Genomic DNA, 20,375 nt, shown 5'->3' with positions numbered 1-20,375 from the left:
ATAGCAGGACTGCAGAGATTAGATCTGATCTGTTGCTTGTGGAATCGTTTAGCTCTGTCCATTGCTTGCTGCTTACGTTGTTTGGCACGCAAGTAGCCCTGTGTTATAGCTTCATCAGGTTGATACCTCATTTTTAAGTATGCCTGGTATTGCTCCTGGCATGCCCTCCTGCGCTCTTCATTGAACCAGGGTTGATCCCCTGACTTGATGGTAATAGTAGACTCGGGGATATGCCAGGCCAAGATTGTGGTTGAATTCAGTTCTGCTACTGCTGATGGCCCACAGCGCCTCATGGATGCCCAGTCTTGAGTTGCTAGATCTGTTGGAAATCTATCCCATTTAGCACAAAGTAGTTCCACGTGATGGATGGTATCCTCAATGTGAAGGCAGGACCTTGTCTCCACCACAACTATGCGATGATCACTTCAACCGGTACTGTCATGGGCAGATGCATCTGTGGCAAGCAGGTTGGTGAGGATGAGCATGTTTTCCCTCTTGATTCCCACACCACCTGCCGCAGACCCAGCCGAGCAGCTATGTCCTTTAGGACTCGGCCAGCTCGGTCTGTAGTGGTGCTACCGAGTCACCCTTGGTGATGGACATTGAAGTCCCCCACCCAGAGTACATTCTGCACCCTTGCCACTCCTAGTACTTCCTCTAAGTGGTGTTCAACATGGAGGAGCACTGATTCATCAGCTGAGCGGAGGCGGTATGTGGTGATCAGCAGGAGGTTTCCTTGCCCATGTTTGACCTGATGCATTGAGACTTCATGGGGTCCGGAGTTGAGGACTCCCAGGGCAACTCCCTCCTGACTGTATACCACTGTGCCGCCACCTCTGCTCGTTCTGTCCTATCATTGGGACAGGACATACCCAGGGATGGTGATATTGGTGTCTGGGACATTATCTATAAGGTTATGTAATGTGATTATGATTATGTCAGGCTGTTGCTTGACTAGTCTGTGAGACAGCGCTCCCAATTATGGCACAAACCCCCAGATGTTAGTAAGGAGGAGTTTGCAGGGTCAACGAGGCTGAGTTTGCTGTTTTCGGTGCCTAGGTCGATGCCAGGTGGTCTGTCTGGTTTCATTCCTCCTTGACTTTCTAGTGATTTGGTACAACTGCTAGGCCATTGCAGATTGCCGTTAAAAGTCAACCACATTGCTGTGGGTCTGGAGTCACATGCAGGCCAGACCAGGTAGGGATGGCAGATTTGCTTCCCCAAAAGGACAGTAGTGAACCGGGTGGGTCTTTTTTACAATTGAGAGTGGTTTCATGGTCATCATTATACTTCTGGTTCCAGATTCTTTTTTTTTATTGAATTGAAATTCCACCATCTGCCATAGTGGGATTCTAACCGGGTTCCCAGAGCATTACCCTGGGTCTCTGGATTGCTAGTCCAGTGACAATATCACTCTTCCACTGCCTCCCCCAGTGGCATAGCTATGGTCCCCTATAATTTTTTGAAGTTTGTTTATCTTCATTTTAGCTTCTATCTTAATACAATCACAATCACTTATTTCCCTACTGGAAAATATAAATTAAAAGTTAAGAATACTACTGGTAGGTGCTTTTTAACATTCTGGTTGGTGTAAATACTTAATTGTTTGGCAGCTTACCAGTTTACTGACATTGCTGCTGCTGTGGCAAATGATTCCTTTTGTGCCAGATTTAATCTGACATAGGGAAATGAAAAATCAGGCCACAGAGATCCTTAGATGTTTGTGAACAGCCTTATTCAAGGTCACAGTTGGTCGTTGTAAATTGCAATGAAAAGCAACACATCTTCCGTGTGTCCTAAAGACAGAAATTGCACATGCCACTCTGCCTTCACAAAACCAGATTTGCCAAAGATATTTTTGTGAAACTTAAGATAAAAGCAAAATACTGCAGATGCTGGGAATCTGAAACAAAAACAAAAATAGCTGGAAAAGCTCAGCAGGTCTGACAACATCTGTGGAGAGGAAGGCAGAGTTAACGTTTCGAGTCCATAAGATTCTTTATCAGAACTGAATAGAAATGAGGTGAAATATAAGCTGTTTAAGTGGGGTGGGACAGGTGGAGCTGGATAGGGGGCCAGTGATAGGTGGAGGCAAAGGAGAGATAGCCAAAGATGTCATAAACAATTTGTTTATTGACCTTTTTGTCTATGACATCTTTGGCAATCTCTCCTTTGCCTCCACCTATCACTGACCCTCTATCCAGCTCCACCTGTCCCACTCCCCTTACACAGCTTATTTCTATTTTTCTTGAGTTCTGATGAAGAGTCATACGGACTCTAAACATTAACTCTGTCTTCCTCTCCACAGATGCTGTCAGACCTGTTGAGTTTTTTCAGCTATTTTTGTTTCTGTGAAACTTGCTGCTCTCTAAAACTGGTATCTTACTGTTTAATTGTGAATTTGATTTCAATTACAGGGAAAGCATTCACAGGACAAAGTAACAAGCATCTTGTCACAGGATGAGCAATCAAGACAGAATCTAGAAACATCATTTGACCTAAATCTTAATTCAGATGATTCCCATTGCACTCTGAAAGCTGATTACATCCAGCTAAAGGAACTGTATAAAAATGCTGAAGCTGAAATTACAAACCTAAGAGCAGAGATGTTTTCAAATCTGTCAAATAGTTCGCTGCAAACAGAGGTATTTGAACATGGTAACAGTAATACAGAGGCAAAGGATTTGCATGACCAAGAAAGTCAACATGCATTGGCGATGGGATTGTTGGCTGAATTCTCTGAGGAAAGCCTGCAGACATTAGGAGAAACTAACGAGAATGGTTATTATCTCGAACAGAAACTCCGAGAGACACAAAGCAAATATGATGAAGCATTAAAAGAACTTTCGAGTCTGCGAGCACAGGTACAACAAGATTTGTCCTTCAGGGAAGAGCATATCTCTTTACCGAATTTGGAAGCACTTACTCAGTCCTATGAGGATGAGATAGAAGAGCTGAAGCAAAGACTTAAAAGATCTTTGGAAGATGAAGAGAGGGCTAATAACAACTTGAGAGAAATGGAGGAACTCCTAGAAATCAAAGATAAAATCTTGGCCAAGTGTATGTCTGAGGAAGAGTGTGAGGAGTTAAAAAATTCTCAAAGCTTACTTATTGAGAATATCAGTCAAGAGAAGGCACTGTTAATTGAGAAGTATGAGGAAGCACAAGAGGAAATTAAAAAGCTACAAGAAAAGCTGAACCATCAGGCATCCTCTCAAGGAAAGGAAAACTACTTCCAAGAAATGGTGTCAGCATTGAAAAAAACAGTAGATGAGCTGAACAATCAATTAACTGAAATCACACAGCAATACAATGAAGCACAAAGTGAGTTAAAAAAGTTGAAGGATAAAAGAGCTGAAGTAGCATCTGAGCATGTTAATTCAAACTATATCCATAAAGAACAACATGAACAACTAGTACAAGTTCTAAATGAGTCGGTAGATGAATTGAAAGAAAAGTTGTCAGAAATGGAGATGAAGCTTAAGGGAGCTGAGCAAGACAATACAAAGTTGGAGAGGGATCTTGAAGTTCAAAAGCAGACTTCTGTATCTCTCTCTGAACATACGCAAATTATAATGTCCCTTGAAAATACTATAAAAACATTTAATGGCAAAGTACGCCAAATGGAGCAAGGGCTTGAGCAGAAAGAAATTGAGCTGAACATATTACAAGGTAATCTGGCTACAGAAAAGGCTGCTGTTCAAGAGGCAATGGTTCCAAAATCAGAGTATGAGAAGTTAAAAGTTTCATTAGAAGCAGAGTCAAATCGATTGACCGCTAAAATAAATGACTTATTGAAAGAACAAGAAAAGGCATCTGCTGAAGCTGCACAGGCTCGGAAGGACAGCTTGCTAACAAAAAGTGAGCGTGATACAGCTCAGACTCAACTTGGGATCAAGGAACAAGAAATCAAGAGACTTCGCATCAGAAGCCATGATATGCAGCAAGCTATTGAAGAATTGCAAAAGCAAATTAAAGATTCCTTGAAACTTGAAGAAGATAAAGACAAGAAGGTAATATTTTGCTTCAGCTTTGCTATTCATTTTTATTTTTCGACTCTGGATTTACTAGTTGAAATACTTCATATAACTTATAAATATTAAATAGAATAGTGGGACCTCTTCAACAATGACATTACTTTTTTTTACGAAGTTTGCAAGAAGTCAATTACTGGAACATATCTGATATAATACTACAGTTGTGCTGTTATTGAGACTATAAACTTCGAAAATTCTTTCTAAAAATAAAATTGTTTCCCTTTCCTGTAATTCAGTTCTGCACAAAATATTTTGAGGCAATATATTATATAAAGACTGTTCTTACTAAGGAATATAAGAAGTTAGTAGTAAAGATAATGGAATTTTTACTCTTTCATCAATGATGTAATTTTAAAAATCTAGAAACTGAAAAATAGTAAAGAATAATCAAATTGGGGGAGGTAATACTGAGAAAGACTGTGACAATATATAAGACATTAATAAACTTGCAGAATGGGCATGTGAATGGCAAATTAATTTCAATATAGCGAAGGGAGACTAAATGGGATAAAAGAACAGAATGATATTGGAGTACAGATTCACAAATTACTAAAAGCAGAAAGTAGTTAAAAGGTAATAAAAATGCAAACAAAGTACTGGGGTTCCTTTCTTGGGGAATAGAATTGAAAGGGAAAGACATTATGGGCAGAATTTAAAGGGTGGGGGTGGGGGAGGGGGAGGGGTTTCTCGCCCCACCCAAAGAGTCAGCAGGATACACATCCTCACCGGTCATGGCTGCCTACAGCCATTTAATTGCCTGGAGGCAGGACTTCCACCCTGACTCCCACTTCAGAGAGCTGCTGGCCAAACTGATTGACTGGTAACTCTGTAGCACCAGCAGTGCCATTAGAAGCAGGAACTACCAGCAGTCCTGGTGACGAAGAGCCAGGGCCTGACATCTTTCACAACAAAAACAGAATTACCTGGAAAAACTCAGCAGGTCTGGCAGCATCGGCGGAGAAGAAAAGAGTTGACGTTTCGAGTCCTCATGACCCTTCGACAGAACTAAGTAGAAGTGATTTCTACTTAGTTCTGTCGAAGGGTCATGAGGACTCGAAACGTCAACTCTTTTCTTCTCCGCCGATGCTGCCAGACCTGCTGAGTTTTTCCAGGTAATTCTGTTTTTGTTTTGGATTTCCAGCATCCACAGTTTTTTGTTTTTATTCCTGGACATCTTTCAGCAGGGCAAGGCAGGAGGCTTCAGAGTGGGGGTCTTGACTGAGAGTCCAGAGGCAGGTGTGGGAAAGGGGCTTGTGAGGGATGCATTCATCCACCGCCCCCCCCCCCCCCCAACTTCCCTCCCGAAGTCTGAGCAGGCTAACCTTCTCGCTCATCCATAATCTCCTCCCACCAACCTTGAAATTGCAGCTGGGGCGGGAAAGTGGCCTTTCAGTGGCCCCTGCTGTCGGGGGCCTATAAAATTATGCCCTGTTTTAAATTTGCACAGAATCCTAGTTGCAGAAGTCTTTGACTAAGTGCACAGATCTGGTCTTCAGATTATAAAAAGGATATAGAGGCATTGGAGAAGGTGCGAAAGAAATTTACAGAGACAATGCCAGAACTTAGAGGTTATAACTATCTGAAAAGATTGAACAGACTGGGGCTCTTTTCTCTAAGAAAGAGAAGGCTGAGGGCTGACTTGATTGAAGTCCTTCAAATTATGGAAGGCTTCAGTGGAGTAACTGTGGAAAGATTTCTATTTGTAGGGAGGCCAAAACTTTGGATCATAAATATAAGATAGTCACTAGTCAATTTCAGAAGGAGTGTGGAGCTTGCTACCACATGAAATAGTTGAGGTAAATAGCATAGAAGTGTTTAAGGAAAAGCTAGATGAACATAACCTTAACCCAAAAAAGGAAAGTTTAGTCCTTTGGGTTCTTTATAATTAGACCCTTGAGGTCACTCTTTGAACTCTTTTTATTACATCGTTGTCTTTTTTGAGATTGGATAACTAAAGCCTCTGATCACAACCAAAATACTTAGCGGCGATATAGAGGATGCAGGTGGGAGAATGGCCCAAGAATTTGTCAATGCTGAGGATGTGGGGGACTTGCTGACTTAAAAGCAGTTGAGATGGGGAGAGAGAGCATTGGTTGACAATCATGGGGGTGTGGTTTGGGAGTGGACTACACCGATTGAGGCTTGGATACACTGAAGGCTTCCTTCAGGGTCTTGGGCAGAACACTTATCCTCCTCATGGCCCACAAGGGTTGTAAAAAGAGGCCACTTACCATGGATAGCCAGTAGCTCCCACCTCCATCTCGTTGTTGAATCTGTAGCAGGAGTTCATTCCAAATCAGGCTTCCAATTGCACTGTAAGAATCTGGTTTGGAAACAATCATCAGTTTGGGCAACATCTGTGGAGAAAGAAACAGAGTTAGCATTTCAGGTCATCACAAGATTATCAATCTACTGAGTGTTTCAAGCATATTCTGTTTTTGATTCATCTTTTGATGAATCTGTGTGTCTTTAGAGGTTCCTTATTATTAACATATAAAATATCTTTCAATCCCTCTGAATTCAAATTGAATTACGGAACAAGCTTAAAGGACAACATGGCCTATTCTGGCCTATTCATGTTGCTACTCAAAAGGAGTTATTGCTTCTGTGATCAAAAGCATTCTCTAAGGGAAGCCCTTTAGAACAAAGGAAGTCTCAACAACTAATGGGAATTTTACCCCAAGTTCATTTTTTTTTTTGGCATTGCATAATGAATCTGCCCCCTCAAACCAATTGAACTTATTTTATTTTGGTGTCAAAATAGAACAGCGAACTGTCCAAGGAAGTAAGCAAATTAAAGGAGGCACTGAATAGCCTTTCCCAACTTTCTTATACTGCAAGCACTCTCAAAAGACAAAACCAGCAACTTGAGACCCTTCAGCAGCAAGTGAAGCATTTACAGCACCAGTTATCTGTAAGTACATAAATTCCCCCAGCTGGCGTTCATGCCATTTTAAAGGATTGTGCTTTTCAGCACCTAAGCTGTTTACTTGTATGTTAGTTGATTCCAAAGATATGGTGTTAGATTTTCATGTTGCAAGTCAGGCCATTTCCCAACCTTAGAAACCTGAACCTGTCACTCTGCCCATACCTGTCATAATTTTGTCATCAGGAGACGTGGTCGGTCAGAGTTCAGGTTTCCTGACTCCCGAGGGAGCACTGGAGGACTGTGGGTCCCAATGTGGGCTGGTTAGAAGGTTTTCTTCAGTTCACTGGGACATTAGCTCAGTTCTCAAACATCATTCTTATGCCCCTTAGCCCTCACTGCTCACCCACCTTACATGCCTCCTCATGCTCCACATACCTCTCCATGCCCCCTCACATTCCCCATACCCCCTCATATTTCCCATGTCCCTGATATCCCCATTACCCCTCATACCCTCATTTCTCCATGCACCCTCATATTTCCCTGCCCCTCCCATGTATCCTCCATTGCCATTCACCCAGTGTGGGCTATTTAGCGTCTTCAGGAACCAAGTAATAGCAATGGGAAGTCTTTGAAATTAACATGAAAAAAGTACACATTTAACAATCTGATAGAACTTGTCACTCAAAAATGCAACCATCCATACTGAAAAAACTCCAGACCTAATGAAAAAAATTAAATCTAATCAACTGGTCATTCAGTTGTAAAAACAAATATCTATTCAGTAGCCACATCAAAGACAGGTAGTCCTTTAATAATTTCTTAACTATGTCAAACAAACTGTGTGCACCAACCCTAGACTCATAAGCTTTTGAGACTCAACCAAGCATTCATAACAGGTTCAGCCATCAAGAGAAACCTGAAGACAATGGAGCTTATTGAAACCGGAAAAACAGATGGCTTGTCTTTTTTTCTAAGCTACGCCAGATGGCCTATCAGTCAAAGCAGTGCAGGAGCAGGTGGCTTTTTCCCCTCTAAGTGAAAGCTGCAGAGCATATTATTTTCACATTAAAGCACTGTGGTCATTTACATCAGTTCAGATCATGACACTAGAGTTTCCAAGCACTGTCTTCTTCAGTTTTGAATGAATAATAGCACTACTGCCCTGGGAAATGTATCTCAACACTCACAATGCTGATCAATGCAATGGGCAAGTTATGTTTACAGAACTGAGCCATATAATCAATCACTGCAGTAAAAACACGCATAATACAGCATCTAATAATGCTATTTGATGTTATCAAAATATTTAACATTTACCTGCTGGAATGTTCCTGATTCCTCAGCAGGATTCCCCCAAGCTTCAAACAAGGGCGCTTTTAGAGGCCCCAATGGACCCCAAAAAAATATCGGGCACAGAAAAAAATTAATTTGCCACAGGGCTATCACTGATGACCCTGATGTTAGAGGGTGTGCATGCAGGTTCGCCACCTGACCCTAACTCAAACCTCTTCCCACATATGGGAACATTGCATGTGTCCATGTGTCTATGGGAAATTTAAATTTCCTATGCAAGAAAGCTAAGTTTTGGTGATTCCAGGAGGAGACGAAAACCAGGCCCATGTGATAGTGCATGCTCCAAGAGCCTGGATTTTGCAATGGTAATGATAATAAAACTGTCAATTCTAGAAGGGCTTGATAGGGTAGATGCTGGGAGAGTGGCTGGGATTTTCCTGCCCCGTTGTGGCAGGACCTACTGCTGGGAGATTTAGTGGCCCAGCCATAAGTCCATTGACTTTCGGCAGGACTGAACAGTCTTGGCAGTGACAGATTTTTGGTTTCTCAGGGAATCAAGGGATATGAAGATCAGGTGGGAAAGTGGAGTTGAAGCCCAAGATCAGCCATGATCATATTGAATAGCGGAGAAGGCTCAACGGGCCTTATGGTCTACACCTGTTCCTATTGTTTGTGTTCTTGTATCAATGTTTACCATCATTACCCCACTGAAACTGACAGCAACTTCAAGTTTGTACATGTACAGAATAACACAAAACTCCAGCAGTTGCTGTCAATGATTCAACACTCCTCTACTATTAAGGTACCACCCCCCACCCCCCGCAACCTCCTCCAGAGTACAATCCCTAAGCAGTTAGTGAATTCATTAAAAAATCTACTTTTATGCTGTTAGTCTTGCTATAAAAACCCTTGAAAAGGTTGCACCTTGTGGAATGAAGTGTAATTGGATTTTAAAGATTTACTAACTTTATAATTACTGCTAAGCATCTTCACTGGCCTTGAAAAGCTAATTTTAAAGATGTGGAATATCAAACTTCTCCAAAATTATTTTTAAAATTCCACATTTTGAAAATTATTTTATCTCTGTTTAGCTTCCATTTTAATCTAATCATAATTTATTTTACTATCTGAAAAGTGAAGAATACTTCGATGTGCTGACATCACCTCTGCTGAGGCCTGGAAATCCCCTTGATTTGGTTTTGCACTTAAACTGCCATTGGAAAAGAGTAGATCTGCGCTACATAGATCACTAGATCCTTTTGGGTAGTATTCCTCAAAACCAGCAGCGGATGCTATTGCTTTACTGCTGACTACAAAATCTAATCCATTATTTTGTGTAGGACTGGTAAAACAAATGAAAATGTCCTATTCAAAGTAGACTTTGAGACACCCCTGCACAACTGATTATGCCGAACAGTGAGTTAATACACTATCCTTTTCACCTTTTTGGAACTTAAAACAACAGCATGCAACAACAACATATAGTGCCTTTAACATAATAAAATGTTCCAAGAAACTTCCCAGATGCATTATCAAACAAAATTTAATACTGAGCCACATAAAATAATAGGAGAAATGATCAAAAGTTTGATCAAAGGGGTAGGTTTTAAAGTACATCTTAAAGAAGGGGAGGCAGCAAGGTTGAAAGATTTAGGGAGGGAGTTCTAGTCCTTTCAGCCCAGGCAGTTGAAAGCATGGTAACCAATGGTGGGGCGATTAAAATTTGAGAGGTACATAAGTGTACAATTGGAGGACTGCAGACATCTTACAGGGTTGTGGAGCTGGAGGAGGTTACAATGTTAGGGAGGGTCAAAGCCATGGAGGGATTTGAAGACTAGGAAGAGAATTTTAAAATTGAGAGTTTTGAATTATAGTCAAAATTAATGGGAAGAAGATCATTGAGTGTGAAGATCCCTGCATGAAATGAATTTCAGATGCTGTTTAATTATTGTTTCAAATATATACTACAGCTGCTCTAATCAATGAAATGTAATAATTTAATTTATAGGATGCAAGTCAACGACATCAGGAGGTAGTATCTGTGTATAGAATGCATCTTCTGTATGCAGTCCAGGTAAGCTTCTGTAATTATCCTTCATATACTGTACAACACAGTTGAGTTAATTTCTGAATTAACAGGTTCCTTTATTTCTTAAGAATTTCTATAGTACTTTTGTGATTCTTAATATTAAATGATGTCATGATTTCTGTTTGAACTACTCCCTTTGGCAAATGATTCAATGCTCCAAAAGAAGTTCTACAGAGAGAAATACCTCCTAATCTTTCTGCTCACTCTGTCAGTGGAAAATGAGATTAAAATAAACAACTAGTTTCTTTTTTTTTCTCCTTTTATTGGCTGGTACAAACACGATAGGGTGAATGGCCTCTTTCCGTGCCATAACTTTTCTATGGTTCTGTAACTAGTGATAAATTCAAAATTGATGATGCTATGTCACTGACTTTCCAACCAAAAAATATATTTCATTATCTACCCTATGGAAACCATTCTAATTTTAAAAGCCTTCATTGAATCTCACCATAATCTTCTCTGCTCCTGAAACAGTCTGTTTTCATGACCATAAAGGATATATTTTTTTTAAAACTATAATTTCAAATCTGAATCCATACTCTGTTGCCTTTGGTTTGGCTTTACTTTCCTTTCTATAATGGAGCACTCAAAATGACAGACTGTGCTCTAACTGGTGCATAACTATTGCTTTGTACAAATCTACCATAAGTCTCTTCATTCTGGAAGCCAGTAAATTTCTATTTATAAAAACTGAAAACACTTTTATGGCAATATCTGTCAGCACTCAAACTTTCAAGGTTTTTTAAAATGTATTTGTTCATGGGATGTGGGTGTCCCAGGCTAAGCCAGGATTTATTCCCCATCTCTAATTGCCCTTGAGAATGTGGTGGTGAACCACAACAGTCTGTGTGGTGTAGAAACACCCACAGTGCTGTTGGGAAGGGATTTCCAGAATTTTGATCCAGTGACAGTGGAGGAATGGTGATATAATTCCAAGTCAGAATGGTGAGTGGCTTCGAGGGAACTTGCAGATGGTGATGTTCTTATGCATTTACTGCCATTGTCGTTCCATGTGATAGAGATCGTAGACTTGGAAGGTGCTGTCAAAGGACCCTTAGTGAGGTGCTGCAATCCATCTTGTAGATGTTATATACTGCTGCCAATGTAAGTCAGTGGTGGAGGGAATGAATATTTAAGGTGGTGGATGAGGTGACAATCAAGCAGGTTGCTTTGTGGTTGGTGACGAGCTTGAGTGTTGTTGGAGCTGCACTCATGCAGGCAAGTGGAGAGTATTCCATAACACTCCTCACTTGTGCCTTGTAGATTGTGGATAGGCTTTTGAGAGCCAGCAGGTGAGTCACTCACCTCAAAATTCTAGCTTCTGACCAGATCTCGCAGCCATAGTATTCCTAGTCCTGGCCCAGTTCAGTTTCTAGTCAATGGTAACCTCCAGGATGTTGATAGTGGGGATTTCAGTGATGGTAATGCCATTAAATGTCATGGGGAGATGGTTGGATTCTCTCTTCTTGGAGATGGTCATTGCTTGACAATTGTGTGGCATAAATGTTATTTGCCACTTATCAGTCCAAACCTGAATGTTGTCCAGGTCTTGCTGCATGTGGGCACGAGCTGCTTCAGTATCTGAGGAATTGCAAATGGTGCTGAACATTGTGCGATCATCAGCGAACATCCCCACTTCTGATCTTATGATGGAGGAAGGTCATTGATGATGCAGCCGAGGATGGTTGGGCCTAGGACGCTACCCTGAGGAACTCATGCAATGATGGCATGGGACTGAGATGATTGACCTCCAACAACAATAACCATCTTCCTTTGTGCTAGGTATTACTCCAACCAGTGGAGAGTTTTCCCCCGATTCCCATTGACTCCAGGTTTGCTAGGGCTCCCTGATGCCACACTCAGTCAATTGCTGCCTTGATATCAAGGGCAGTCACTCTCACGTCACCTGTTGAGTTCAGCTCTTTTGTCCAAGTTTGAACCAGGGCTGTAATGAGGTCTCCTTGCATCCCAGGTGTCTTATTCTCCTCACACTTCAGCATCTTTTCATTAAGTTACTACTTTTCCAAAAATCCACTACCTCATACTTTATATCAAACGTTTGTCCGACACAAGAACTGTCTATGTCTTAAGTGTTTTTAAACAGTCCTGGCTGTTGGCTAAATGCTTTAACTTTTGTGAAATCAGCAAATTTTGCTTTTGTGCTCTCTCTATTGAAAACTAAAGCAGCCTGAACAGTGATTTCCAAGGTACACCACTTCTAGCCTCTTCAAAGTGTCCTGTGTAGCACCCATTAAATCTAACTCCTTGCTTCTGATCATTAAACTGATCCATTATTTTGCAGTTCCTCCTGTGACAGATGCCTGAATCATTATAATGAGCTTCCTATGAGAAATGTTAGTGAATTCCTTCTGCTAATCCATATTGCATTCCACCTATCCATATAATAAGTCACTTAAAAAAAAAACTATTGTCATTTTCCAGTATATTATGAAGTTCCAGACAATGCTTTAAAACTTTGAACAAAAACAAACTGTTAAATGGCCACTGCAAACCATGTGACTTTAGGCCATATCAGTTCCAGATACTCCTGATATGCAAGCAAATACCAAATTACATACGGACGTTCACAGCCATCTGGGAAAGTCACTCATTCCTGTGTTTAAGGATGGAATGTCAATAAAATGACTATAGCATGCCAGCCTTTCTGGTTCACCGTGGACAAGATACACATGCAACTCAGTGTAATAACCAAATGTGAAAGGGGCCACATCAGCCTCCCCCTCATCCGAACCCAGAGTGGGTAAATTTCAGAATGTCAAATGAGAAACACAGGATATTTGTTGTCTGCTTTTAAAATAGCTAGAATCAGCTCTGCAGAGACATCACAAAGCCATTGAACCAGCTGCAATTCAACTACGTAGCCGTGTAATAAACAGCGATACCTTGAAAATAGGTGAAGGACTGTCCCCGACCTGCTCCGACTTCAAGTTCACCTGAGAACCAACTTCCTGGAAATTCAACTACAAAGCCTTGTAACTTTACTGAGAAACCTCTGCTTTCAAGACCTTTATTTCAACTAACAGCATCAACTCATCTGAGAAACTACAGGCCTGTCATGAAAGCAAGACTGAGACAATTATAAATTGTGATCGTAATTTATTTTCTTTATTTGTATCTAATCTTTGGTGTAGGGTAGTGTGGGATAATAAATAACCTTCTTTATTTTAAAACTCTCAAAATGGCCTGCTGCTAGGATTATTTAAATTGGGGCAAAATCACATTGATAATGGACAGTAAGAAAACACACAGATTCTGTCCATGACACCATTAAATGTACAAATAAATCCATGCTGGCTGCCTTAATACCAGGCATGTCATTAATGTTCATTAGGCATTTATCTCTTTTATAACTGTCCAGTTTATTATTATATTACAAAAACAGAACACCGCAGATGCTGGAAATTCGAAATAAAAACAGAAAACGCTGGAAATGCCAGCAGATCAGGCAGCATTCTTGGAGAGATACTGCAACAACTCTCCACAGATGTTGCCTGACCTGCTGAGTATTTCCAGCATTTTTTGTATTTATTATCCTTATTAGCTTGCTGAATTTTCAGTCCACTTTGAGCCAGATCTCCTCTTGTTTCAGCAAACTTTGTTTCCTGTCCTACACCATTATCTTTGACTCTTCATTTTCCTTTTCTAATTTCACATCAAGCCTAAATTATTACTACTTCCCAAATGTTTCTGTGTTATACCTGTTATTTGTCCCATTTTCATTTTCCTAAATCTTTCCTTGCTGGACTCAAAACATACTGACCTTGGAAGCATTGCTGGAACAATTCAAAAAGATATTTCTCACCAATACAAAGTAAGTTACCTTATAACTTATCAGAGTCTACCGTGAGATATTAAAGCCACCCTATATTATATCCCAGTTGCTCATATGTTGCTTTTACGGATGTGTAAGTACTGATGTTACTCAGGCAGGGTTTCTTAGAGCCTAGTGAAGGAGTATTGATCATAAACCTGGAAGTGTGAATTTTTTTGTTTCCCAATTTCAACACCTAGCCTGATTGACAGGCTTGACTGCCATTCAGACATGGATGGCTGTGGTACAAGATTACAGCCAAGGATCACGTAGGTTTTGTGGTGCAAGGAGAAGTGGAAAAGAGACTGTGAGGTTGTGGTAGTTGAAAAGTGTTGATGATTTTGTGCGAAAAGTTGACAGATCACAGCTGTGGTCTGGGAAGATTATAGAGGTGAGATTACAGAGTTAGCTTCTTGGGCCTGACCCACAAGCAGTGGGGTTTAACTTCTTGCCCCATCTTACTTGCAGAGTTCCCAAGGCCAGGGAAAACTGGCTACTATAGTTAAAAATAGTAACCTTTGTTAAAATGGAGGCAAGCAACTTCCTTAAAATGTCTCAATCAAGACCTGTCTCCTGAGTGAATGGTTTTGAGATATTTTGGGGTCATATTTAAAATTTGTAACATTTTTGCTTCCAGCCCAACCCGAACCTACCCATTTTTGAGTATTAAAATTAAGCAAATAGTGAAACCCTCAAACTGACAAAGCAGATGGGGAGAAGCTACTTGCCTTAGAAGCTTGCCAATTGTGTACACTGAACCAGGAGTTACCGAGATTGATGCTCTTGCAGTCCTGTTCTTGAATCTGAATCTTCAAACTACCTTTGCAGAAGCTTGATGTTCTATGTTTTGGAGCCAAAAGTTACATGGTTTTGTTCTTGGTCTAACTTTTTTTATAATATATTTCCAGGGTCAAATGGATGAAGATGTTCAGAAGGCGCTGAAACAGATTTTGACAATGTGCAAAACTCAGACACAGATGAAGTAATATATATAACATTACGTAGCCAAACTTCGGTCTAATGTTCAATTGCCACTGCTGTTAAAAAGAATGAGTATCGGATAATTGACTATTAAAACATCAAAAAAAAGTTTACAGGAGCTTTCTTTGTTCCACCTACTAACTATATGCATACCTTATAATTATATTAAAAAAATGTAGTCAGTATATTTGTACCAAAATTCCTACGGAACATTTCCTGGGAAAAAACTAGTTTATAGAGCTTCATTGTTGTCATATTTGTTAATAGACTTATTTTGTTTATTGAACATGCCATTGGAAATGCAAGCTCATGATACATTGTTGTTAGGGTAATGGCATGAATAACCAGAAGCAAACACATCCAGCATCAGATATTTACCAATCCAATTGCACAATAAACTAATGAATGTTAGCATGGCGTACATAGGAAACACTGAATGCACTGGAGATGCTAATGCCACTTTGTCATCGTAAACTTAACTTACAGATGTCCATAGTATAGCAGCGCTGGCATTGCTGGGGGACATCAGTGCAAACTGAAGAGGAAAAGGTCAATATATGGTATTTAGCTGAAAAGACTTAGGTTAGTGTACTGAGAGTCTAAGCATGGACAAGGATGCCAGGGACGAGTAGATAGTGGTCAGATGAAAATCTCTGCCATGGTTACCAACATTTTGCATGTGATTCTTGATTATTGCTGTAAGTCTTAAATTTGAATTAGTTTTGCTCCTGGCAGCTTATTTTGTAGAATCATGCCATTCCTTTCTGTGTACTTGACCTAGTTTGTTCGGTAATTCTGCATTCATTGCTGCAGTCCCATTATCTCAATAGAATGTCGAGAAGTTTGAATGCAATTTCTTGTACTGAATAACAGGCTTTCCTAAAGCTTAATGAGTAGAATTTTTCCAATGTTGGGGTTTCCAGGGATGCCACACAGCCATTTAAAAGCCTGAGGAGTGTTAATTGGCTGGAGGTGGTCTCCCAATCCTTCCCTTGGGCAGAATACCAACTTCATAGAGCTGCTGGCTATCTAATTAGCCGGCAGCTCTGTAGTCTCAGCAGCACCCAGCGAGTGGTGGCGACTTCTGGGACTAAAGCAGATCCCACCAGTCAAAGTGAAGGGGGTCCAGGATGGAGGTAAATGTGAGGGGGTGGGGGAGAGACAGGGAGACCCATGGGATGGGAGATAAAGAGTTTGGGGGTCGTGCTTTGAAGGTCAGGCAAAGAAGAAGCACCTGGGGTGGGTGGGTGGAGGGGTGCAAACCTTGGAGAGCTTGAAAAGGGGCCAGTAATGAAGGTGTGCACTCCACACCCCACCCCCACTTACTGAGGCCTGAGCAGGATAAACTGCTGGACTTCACCCATGTTCTTGAACCCCCCCCACCCCACACCGGCCTCAAAATTGTAGCCGGGGTGGGAGATTGCACATAAGTGGTCATTAATTAGCCACTTAAGGGCCTCAATTCGGATAGGGGGTAGGCAGGCCACCCTTGGCCTCACCTGCTTTCCAAAAAATTGTCGTCAGATCGTGGAGAAATCCCATCTGGAGAATTTTACAGGCCTCCCTGCCTGCAAGGAGGTCTGTAAAATTCTGTCCTACATATATTTGGTTTACATTAATTAAACATTAGCTTGCCCTATGTTTGCAATGGCAATATTTTACTCCATTAGAAAAGCAGACTTAACTGATGTGTCCCATTCTCCGTGAGCTAGTAGCATAGGGAGCTTGTTTGTAAGGCAGTTATGAAAATTAAAAGGCAGACTTGCTAAACGCTTAAGACAAAGTAGCTGATGTGTTGAGCTTCTTTTCCGTCAGTTCTACAAATACTACTTTATGCAGTGTACAGCAAATTTTGATAAATCTATTCAAAGCTGCAGCTGCATAATAATAATTCTAATTTTTAAAGGGTCAAAGTTGTAAATTAAATGATCAGTGGTGAGACTTTTTTTTGCTTACTGTATAAGCCCTTATGTCACAACCTCATTCATATCATAAATACCTAACAAATTAGTAATAATAGTAAGAGGGTTTCATTTTTTTTACAACATTACTAATCTTGATCAGCATGTAGATCTGAACAATACCTTTCAGAGTAGCCTAAACCGATGTGCAGATATACAACAAAAACAAAAAGCCGCTGGAAAAGCTCAGCAGGTCTGACAGCATCTCTGTAGAGAAAGACAGAATTAATGTTTTGAGTCCATATGACTCTACTTCAGTACGGTTCTGAAGAAGTCATCTGGACTCAAAATGTTAACTCTGTCCTCTCCACAGATGCTGTCAGAGCTGCTGAGTTTTACCAGCACTTTGTTTTTGTTTCAGATTTCCAGCATCCGCAGTATTTTGCTTTTATCTTAGTGCAGATATACATGCCATATTCATATTTTTATGCATCCATTAAAGTTTCACAGCTTAACATTTAATAATTATAATCATTAATATGATTAAAAGCCTACTAGAACTTTACATTTGAAGCTCGATGTAATGAGCAGTATTCAATAACATAAACTCAAATACTGCAAGAGTTATATCTTATTAAGTAAAATAGGTTACTTTGTCATTCTTTTCAGACTGATTGGTATTATGATTCCCTCTCCAGATCAAATTATGTAAGCATGTAACTAAAATTAACAATATGGAAATATTGAAATGTCCGTTCCCTTGTATATGGTTCAAACTAGTTGGGAAAACATAGAATAATACTGCCCTGTAATTAGAAATTGTGTTTTAATGTAAACCAAGGAAAGGTCCTACATCTTATTTATAATGCAATTTTTATTTGGGGAGGTGGCGAGTGCTGTATTTCCCATGATAAATGAAAAGCTGAATAAAGGCTACCTTGAAGTTATGTATCTATGTAGTAACAAGAACTTGCAGTTGAAGCTGTGTATCAGCCGAAGCAGTGTTATTTCTCCATGTTAAAGTAAGGTTGTTTATATTTCTGAACAACCAAATTAAAGCATGGAATAATGAAGGATTCATAGAGATTACAAATTTATATTGTATATTGCTCCATTGGGATTGTTAAGATATGTAGTTTCAAGCTATTTACACATTTTTAGTTATAAGTTTGCATTAAAGGATGGTTTAACTTATTTCTCCAATCAAGGTGGAGGAATCTCTGTTAAAACAACTTGGTTCCTAATAGATGTTTCTAACCCAGGTCCCAGTAATTTACTGAATCAGTTACTTTATTGTCTGTTTGGTTGTTATGTGTAGGTTATAACCATTCTCCTTCCTTTCTTCTAATACTGTGCATAACGCTAAATAAAAATGAAAACACAGAATTGGATTTTTTTTTTGCTGTGTTCTATAACTATTCCGCAAATACTGAATAATGAGTATCTGATGAATTTAACTGATCGTCCTGAAGTTAAGTGTTGTAGTCAGTGTGTGCTGGATTAATACAAACCATTAAAACAGCAAAATTATTCATCCAATCCTGTTTTACAGTGATATTTCTATATAGAACATGAAATTGCATATAAAATTATATAGCTAGAGGAAGCCAAAGCTGGAAGACCAGCAGTTATGGGGGGAAAAAATACATTTTTCCACTGGCGATGCTGACGCAATATTAGAATGCATTTTCTCCATTACCTTTCAATGGTTAGTGACTGCTGAAAAGATATTCAACTATAAACGGTGAACCTGATCTGGTTCTCTCCAGCATCCAGGCATAAAAGTTCCTTCAGAGGATAGCAATTTGGGCAGGAATTTTGATTCTTTTTTCTCCTCTTGCTTCCCAAGGGCAGTTCAAGCCAATTGTAACACCCTGACTGCAATCAGCTAACTGAGGACTGATCAGCGATTGAATTAAGGGCCTCTCTGGGCTACATGGCAAAGGCCACACTTAGTGGTACATGTAGAACCAAGCCATTGGATGCCCTGGAATGATTCTTTCTGTATAAAATTTACAGTAGTGATTGGACCGTTAGGGCACATTAATTTTTCATATATTAGCATATTTGGATTGAAAATTATGTAAAAGTATCCTTATAGCACCAAAAGGTTTGAATGATATTGTAGTCATGAGTTTCTTTCATTCTTCATACTTTCAAATGTCATGAATGTTTGGGGTTCTGTTTATCGAGCATGGCCAGGATTAAGCCACACTAAGACTAATGTATGATTATTTGCATTCTCAGGGCTTCTTTGTCTGAAAGACATTTACAACAGGAGTGTTCATAAATAGAGCCAGTTCATGGCCAAAAGTCAACCTTTGTGTCCAGCTTAATTACAAAGCAGTGTCACGTGTGTTTATACAAAATGCTCCAATACTGCCTGCTCTAGTGAAAAGTTGATAAAAGTTATGGCACATAGGTAGCCATAATGAATGCCTGTTCTTTCACCAACCTCCTTCACCCCCACCTAAAGGGGATTTGCTGAAATGCTGAACTGTGGTAAGTTGCACTGAGAAAAGGACAGACAACTGAAGTATGAGTCAAATGTTATGTCTTGCAAACTTTGTTGTTGATCATAGGACACTTGTATTTCAAAATATTTTACAAGTTCAGCTACAATATTGGCATTTTCAGGCAATAAGCCACACGATTGAAAGCATATTTATTGCAGCTGCTTATACTACAGCATCTTAAATAAAATTAATGTATTTTAACCCTTGTATTTCATTGACTTCAATGTATTTTCTGGATAATAAATGTTTTTGTTATTAAAGAGTTCTTGTGCCCTCATGTTTGTAATACTTGAACATGACTGCCATGTCTTCAGAATAATTCTTAATGTTGCTTATGGCATGTTACTCAAGCTGAATACAGAGAGAAAGGTGAAAAATCGAATTGCTTCCACAATTCTGAGGGAGTGAACTTCATTCATTCGAAGCATTCAAATAGCATAGACAGACTTTGCAACTTGCCTGTTGGAAAATCCAGCTCACGACAAGGAAATAGCTAAGAAAAAAAATGTTTTGGATAAAAAAATAACCTAGTTACCACAAAGCAAACCCTTGGAATAGTAAATATTATACAGTTAGCAGAAAGTCTGAAACTCATTCTGTCAGTAAGGCTGGAGACAGTTCTGGAATTGAAGGAAATTCAATAGGAACCAGCCAAAGAGGAAAGAGTGTAATAGAAATATTTGCAGAGAGAGATGGAGGAGTTATATTTTAGATTGAAGTACAAGACCCCAGGGATGGTACTTGTAGTGTCAAGCACTGGGAGAATTGAGGGTGAAAAAAATATATACGTAGTAAGACAGATAGAATCGGAGGAAGGAGAAATTCTAATAACAAGGTCAAGTTATTCAAATGCAATG

At 39.8% G+C, this 20,375-nt stretch overlaps 1 protein-coding gene across 4 annotated transcripts in view; it reads left to right on the top strand.

Moving 5' to 3' along the window:
- The window catches only part of rai14 (retinoic acid induced 14), a 249,450-nt gene extending 232,201 nt beyond the window's left edge, over positions 1-17,249 (top strand). For all 4 annotated transcript variants that reach the window (XM_041194221.1, XM_041194229.1, XM_041194203.1 and 1 more), the window contains 4 exons: positions 2,418-4,013; positions 6,802-6,951; positions 10,208-10,273; positions 15,029-17,249. In XM_041194221.1, the coding sequence (XP_041050155.1) occupies positions 2,418-4,013; positions 6,802-6,951; positions 10,208-10,273; positions 15,029-15,106 (1,890 nt within the window). In that variant the 3' untranslated portion in view covers positions 15,107-17,249. The remainder of the gene's footprint in view (positions 1-2,417; positions 4,014-6,801; positions 6,952-10,207; positions 10,274-15,028) is intronic.
- Positions 17,250-20,375: the final 3,126 nt, after the last annotated feature.

This window comes from Carcharodon carcharias, chromosome 1 (assembly GCF_017639515.1).
Source record: "Carcharodon carcharias isolate sCarCar2 chromosome 1, sCarCar2.pri, whole genome shotgun sequence".
In the NCBI taxonomy this organism is placed as follows: domain Eukaryota; kingdom Metazoa; phylum Chordata; class Chondrichthyes; order Lamniformes; family Lamnidae; genus Carcharodon; species Carcharodon carcharias.
This window is presented reverse-complemented; position numbering and strand designations above follow the sequence as displayed.